The following is a 6,750-nucleotide window of genomic DNA, read 5'->3' as shown; positions in this document are numbered from 1 at the left end:
AATTATATTCATGCTCTTAAACATTAATTTGACCAAATTTATTTAGAGCAATGATTTTTTGAATACGAATTAGATTTTTCGAACATATTTATATTCAAAAAATCAATGCTCTTAATATATTAAGTCAAATTGATATTTCAAGATATGAATATAATCAAGAGAATTAAACAAATACATATAATCTAGTTTTGGATAAAATTAATTGATGGGTCAAAATATAAAAATTAATTTCTATGTGTTTATCTTTTTTTTTAAAAAAAAAATCACTACTCTTAATATATCCGATAAAATTGACATTTGAGGATATATATATATATATATCCTCAAATGTCAATTTTATCGGATATATTAAGAGTAGTGATTTTTTTTTAATATGAATTAAATTTAAATATATTCATATTTAAAAAATCACTGAAATGTCAATTTTATCAGATATATGAAGAGTAGTGATTTTTTTTAATATGAATTAAATTTAAATATATTCATATTCAAAAAATCACTGTTATTAATATATTGAGTTAAATTAATATTTAAAAAATATAAATATAATTTAAAAATTAGATGAATACATAGAATTAATTTTATGTCAATGATATCATTTAATCTATCAATTGATTCTATTGTCAATCAATTGATTTATTAAAAATTTTAAAATTTTGACTTAAAGAGCAATCGATTGATTGATTTTCAAAGAGAAATATTAATTTTTAACACTAATCAGGGTAAAATGAAAAATGAGTATAATAATTTCATCGTGTTCTATGGTACTCGTCTCAGAGGGTCTCTCTATGTCCAAGAGAACTTCGATTGAACCCGTTTCAGTTTCTATAGATTTTTGATGTTGTAAGGATTTTAAATATGGTGTCCATTATTTTTTTGACTTTTCATAGATGTTAATATATAAAATCAAAGAATCGGAAAAAAAAGACCACTTTGGGCTTGATATGGAATGAGCTAATTGTTGGAAAATTACTTCTGGTGTCTAAGAAAATGATGCAAAATGCAAAGAACATATATCCACACAACATACCAACCACAAAAGAAGCCTACTACTATAGAATTATCTTTGAAAGGTTCTTCACACAGGTATAGAATTGTACTACAAACCCAATTATGGACTCTCCTAACTATTGTCATGAGCATTATCGAGATGTTGAATTCATTTATATGTGCAGAACTCTGCAAGAATTGTACTACAAACCCAATTATGGACTCTCCTAACTATTGTCATGAGCATTATTGAGATGTTGAATCCATTTATATGTGCAGAACTCTGCAAGGTTGACTGTGCCTGGGGTCCTAGTGTGGATTGAGCAGAATTAGGTCATTCCATATCAGACCCAAAGTGGTCTTTTTTATCGATTCTTTGATTTTATATATTAACATTTATGAAAAGTCAAAAAAAAATAATGGACATCATATTTGAAATCCTTGCAACATCAGAAATCCGTAGGAACTGAAATGGATCCAATCGGAGCTCTCTAGATCAGAGAGTTCCGATTGGACTCATTTCAGTTCCTATGGATTTCTGATGTTGCAAGGATTTCAAATATGATGTCCATTATTTTTTATTGCTTCTTCAAATGTATTAAAATATTATTAAAAGATTCGGGGATTAATGTTATTTATATTTTTTTTCTGCATGTCGATAAAAAAAGCGAAGAGAGATAAGAGAGAGAAAAAAATAGTGGAAAAAAGCGATAGAAAAAGTTAAATTATCATGAGGGTAAAATAGGAAATGCACTTAAAAAAATACATATTTTGATAAATATTGTACCTTTTGATAAATTTAGATTTTTAGCTGCGCCTTTTGATAAATTGCTATTATAAATACTAATTTGCCCCGGCTGTGCTGTGGTAAAAAAAAAAAAGTGTACTTTGCCAGGGACGGGGCCGATTCTTATTTTACAAGACTAATCCTGGATGTAGAATTGTAGATGAATTTTCTTACGAATAAATATGGAGCATAATTTTCTATGTTTAGTACGTGCAATTAGCGTTTTCCATTTTCGGCTCGCGCAGGTATTTTTGACGATGAAGGATCGGCGATGAGTTAAAAGGCGTAGCGGCGGCTGAAGTAACTTTTCCACTGTTATTTAGGTCAATGAGAGGGGCGTTCCGTGTCGTTGCTCCGCTCTTTGGCCCTTCTTCCGCCGTTTCCTCCCGTCTATCGCCGGCTCTTGCTCCTTTCCTTCCACGAAACCCTCCCTCCCCTCTCCGCCGCTTGCTTTCGGCCTTGCCGCCGATGTCGGATCACTCGCCGGCAGCGACTCCTCCCTCCGCAGCTGTTTCCCTTCTAGAGTCTTCCTCGTTTGAGAAGCAGTTCGATGATTTCCGCGTCCAGCTCGAGGAGTCGGGCAACGTTCGGGAACGCATCCGCGCGGTCGTGATGGAGGTCGAGGCCGCTGTCCGGGTAATGCATTCCAGTCTTCTCCTCGTCCATCACACAGCTCCCAACTCAGGTTCCCTTTATCCACTGTGCACTTCAATCTTTCCCTTCTTCTTTTTGTAGGTTTTTTTCTCTTTTTCCACTAGGATTTGGAAGTGTTTCTGATTTTTTTATGGCTATGTTGAGTTGCAGAAGTATTGGACAAGGCTAGGGCTCAGATCGAAGTGTTGAAGGGAGTATTCCATAAGCTTACTGATATTCTGCGTGATTCCCCCGGACAGTATTACAGGTGAGAAGATTCTTTTTGGTTTTGGCATTGCTCTTTCGTTTCTCATTTGAACGCCTACAATGGGGCTTTAATTTAATGTTAGGTATCACGGTGATTGGAGGAGTGAGACACAGACATCAGTATCACTCATCGCATTCCTTCACTGGTTGGAAACTGGCAATCTTCTTGTACATGCGGAAGCTGAGAAAAAACTTGGATGTGAGGCTTCTAATGTGATTCTATCTGATGACCATCCTTTCTGACTTTCAATATTTTAGATTCTTGTTTTGTTACAATGAAAAAATATTAGCTATCAGTTGAGGCTAGAATTCCCTTGATGCTACTACATATCAAAATTGTTTGTGACAATTTATACAACACATTAAAGGAAAAAAGGAGACAATTGTAGCACCTAGTGTATAAATCGACTAAAAATTTTTTGATAGCAATATCTTTTTATGAACTACGACGAATAGAGAAGTGCTATCACTGCCACCTAGTGACAATTCTAGCACCTAGTGACAATTTTCTTGTTTATGTTTATCTGGTTTACAATTCTTCATTATCCATGAAAAATTTCTGATGTGTTGCATATGCTATGTGCTTCTGTGTAGTGGACAATTCCGAATTTGGTCTGGACATTGAAGATTATCTTATAGGTTAGTTTACTTTCATGACATAGTCTGCACATGTTTTCTTGCAGTTTGGTTATCTACTGTCTACATGCCTGCAAGTTATCATAGAAACATTCCTTTTAACCTAGCAACACAAGATGATCACACATGACTCTAGAATCTTCTCTCTCTATTTCATCCGTCCATGAATATCTTTTGTTTTTATCATAATACTTGTGTTTGATCAAATTTTTATTTTGATGCTTTTGGATAATGCTCCATCTGACTAGTGTGGTTGAAAAGTGTGCATAAAGTAGCATCATTTGATGATGATTTTATCATGGTACGATACCTGCAATGTAGCATATGATGTTAAAGTTTTGATTTGAAAGATTGCAGAACATACTAGAGAGTCATGTTTACTGTACTAAGAAATGTGACAAACCAGTCAAACCCAAAAGTAAAATATTAGAGCTCTCTGACATTGAATAATTGGCTTTCTATTCTTCAAGTTGGAAAATCCAATTCAGTCCTTGGATCATATGATTCTGTGAAATTCATGTTTACGAGTTGTAATTACTCAAATTATAGCTATCTTATTCTGTGAAGAAGTTAAAATAGATTTTTTGCTCATTTTGGTCTCCATATTCAAAGAATATGAGGATGAGATGATCTAGGTCTCTGTCCAAATTTGTGAAACTGTTCCATTCAGTTGGGAATTAAGGCCAAAATTCAGGAGGTCAGATCTTAAAAAAGTGGAAGCTGTGACTTTCCAGAGATGTACCAAACATTGACCACAACTTTGGTTTGTCAAGAAAGGGCAGGAAACAAAAACTGCAAATAAGTTATGTATCTACTGATCATAGAAAATTACAGTTTTACATGACAGTTTATAATGTATTCTTTACACTTACGTTTATTTGTTTTTATATGTGTTTTTACATGCTTTTGGTCAATTATGAATTTGTGTAAAATGCTGACATATCCATCATACTCACACCCATTTTTCATTGTTGCAGGATTATGTTTCATGTCCAATGAATTGGTAAAAATTCCTTTCCTTTGATTCAGTGAACTATACGCCTCATAGAACATTATTAATATTTTGAACTTTTATTCATATGAATGTTTTATAGGTTGTGGGTTTAGGCTCGCATTGGATGTTTTAGGTATAGAGTAGAGGGTTAAGTCCTAGATGTTCCATGTAAGTTGTCTGTTGATATTAACATCAAAGCAGTAGTATTCTTCTCACATTAGTATGGTAAACAAAATCAGTCTGTCTTCTTGGGTGAGGTTTTTCGTTGCAATCACTCTAAGGAAAAGGTCTATTCTCAGTCTGCTACATCCAAAAGAGGGTCAATCAAACTGTGACATACATCTTTCCTTAAGATATACTTGTCTTCTACTTGATATGCTTGCTGTACCCTATGAGACACTTTCTTCCAGTGAAATATCTAGCACAAAGTCTTTAGCAAGGGAATCCTCTTCTCCTTGACCAGGATTCCCTGTCTATCAATGTGTGACCTCCATGCGGACATCCAATGGTCGCTCTAGAACCCTTGTCAAGTGCTTTGCTTCTCTGCATCATCAATCCTCCTGTCTGCTATGAACATCGCCTCAAGGAGAACTCATCCAAGAGCTTGCCATTTGTAGTGTCGCCTCATCCTTTGCTAGTATTGCATTTCTGTTCTTATAGTGGTCATGTCTTAGCTGTTATGGTCTTGTTTTATTAGTTTTATCTTCTCCTTTTTGGTTAGACCTTTCGCTGTTTATTTAAACAACCTAGGCATAAATAGTTCCTATGCTCTTGTTTGAGAGGTAGTCATTTTTTTTTTTAAATTTTTGTGTGTCAACATTCTATAAATTCCATTATCAATCAAGTGGATGGTTTGTGAGCAAAAGATGCAACTGAATTGAACTTTTGGAGTATTTTGCTCACCTTAAGTTAATTTTGTGTGTTGAGATGAATTTCAAGTACTGACATATTTATTCTTCCTTAGCCAAGATATGTGGTCAACCAAGTTACTGCTGGGAACTATGATTGCCCAAGGAAGGTGCTTATGTTCTTAACTGATCTTCATGCTGCTTTTAGAATGCTTAACCTGCGAAATGACTTTTTGCGGAAGAAATTTGATGGTAGGTTCCTTGTTTCTAAACATTAGACATTTTCCTTCTGGAAATATAATTCCAAGCACTTTTCACTTAATCTTTAATGCTTTTGCCAGGAATGAAGTATGATTTAAGAAGAGTTGAAGAGGTTTACTACGATGTGAAGATCAGAGGTCTGGGACCTGGGGACTCGATACCAGAGCAGAACACCCAAGCTTAATGGGCGAGTGAAAATGAAGCTGCTTAAAAGTGAGCATAATCATTTCAACTTGTGTTTGATTTTCGATCTAACATGAAAGGTCTAACCTCTTTCTTTTTTCCTGTATATTCGCTTGGCGTTTCAAGTTCGTGTTTCAGATGTTCGTATTTTGATAAACAAAGGCTGTTTTGGGCGGAAGAGTAAGGAGTTACCTTTCTGGAGTTCTGAAAGAACCAATCCATGAGCAGAATCATCTCTAGGTCAAATCTAGTTCAAACTGTTGCTGTACGCTTTCCCTGTTTCTAGTTGTAAACTTCTCTTCTTTTAGATATAGCAACGCAGAGAAGTTATGATATATTTCTAGCATGCTTTATCTCGCCTGGGCATATGGCTAGCCATCTCATGTTCTCTGGGCCGAAAGAGTTTCTTGGATCTAATAATTTGATGCAGCATGTGCCTACTTCATTGGTAGCCTAAGATCGTATCGTTCTGTAGCTTGTGTTGGTAAGAGAAAAGAGGAGAAAGAAAGGATGGGGAACAGTTTGCCTCACTTTTTCCAAAATAATTCGATTTATAAAGTTGCCAAATTTAGGATAAATCTTAGCTAATTTTATTATAGTTTTGTGAAAGAGCACCATAGATTTAGAGCAGTGGCAGCCTTCTTACACGATGATGTTTCCTTGGAGGTCCAGAGAACAATCATATGAGTTTAGATAAAGATCAGCATCCGATTAATTTGATATTAATTTTGTATAATTTTTTAATTATTTTTTAGATAAATTTGATTTATTCGGTGTTAACCGAAATAAGTATTTTTTTAATTTAATTTGGTTAATTTGATTTTAATAAAATTTTGATTTGATTTGATTTGATTTGATTGATCAATATTAAATTGATTTTTAGTTAATTTATAAATTGAATTAATCAAATGTTGACCTACCTATGGATAATAGATGTTGCAGAAATATAAAGGAAGGGCCAGCCGTATAATTTAATTTGTAAAGATAATTTAGTTGTGCTTGAGTTTTGTCCAACTAATTAATTTTGGAGCTAGATGTTTTTTCTCCGTGTACTGGGAGGTTTTGGTTCTAGCGAGGGCTTCTGAATGCAAAGATGATAAGATAGGCCAAAACTATTGTTTTTCTATCCTTCTATCTAAAATTTAAAATAA

At 34.1% G+C, this 6,750-nt stretch overlaps 1 protein-coding gene across 1 annotated transcript; it reads left to right on the top strand.

The window, feature by feature from the left end:
* The first annotated feature begins 1,994 nt into the window (after positions 1-1,994).
* LOC122024475 (translin-like) lies at positions 1,995-6,056 on the top strand. Its single transcript, XM_042583111.1, has 8 exons — positions 1,995-2,462; positions 2,582-2,678; positions 2,761-2,876; positions 3,272-3,316; positions 4,291-4,316; positions 5,272-5,407; positions 5,497-5,629; positions 5,726-6,056. The coding sequence occupies exons 1-7, from the start codon at positions 2,105-2,107 to the stop codon at positions 5,598-5,600; spliced, it is 882 nt and encodes a 293-aa protein (XP_042439045.1). The 5' UTR covers positions 1,995-2,104; the 3' UTR covers positions 5,601-5,629; positions 5,726-6,056.
* Positions 6,057-6,750: the final 694 nt, after the last annotated feature.

The sequence above is a fragment of the Zingiber officinale genome, chromosome 9B (assembly GCF_018446385.1).
Source record: "Zingiber officinale cultivar Zhangliang chromosome 9B, Zo_v1.1, whole genome shotgun sequence".
Classification (NCBI taxonomy): domain Eukaryota; kingdom Viridiplantae; phylum Streptophyta; class Magnoliopsida; order Zingiberales; family Zingiberaceae; genus Zingiber; species Zingiber officinale.
This window is presented reverse-complemented; position numbering and strand designations above follow the sequence as displayed.

Excerpts from the sequence above, each read along its gene's own strand:
- LOC122024475 (XM_042583111.1), top strand. The coding sequence starts at position 2,105 with ATGAGAGGGGCGTTCCGTGTCGTTGCTCCGCTCTTTGGCCCTTCTTCC. Across the intron at positions 3,317-4,290 it reads CATTGAAGATTATCTTATAG|GATTATGTTTCATGTCCAAT; the intron begins GTTAGTTTACTT and ends TCATTGTTGCAG. Across the intron at positions 4,317-5,271 it reads GTTTCATGTCCAATGAATTG|CCAAGATATGTGGTCAACCA; the intron begins GTAAAAATTCCT and ends ATTCTTCCTTAG.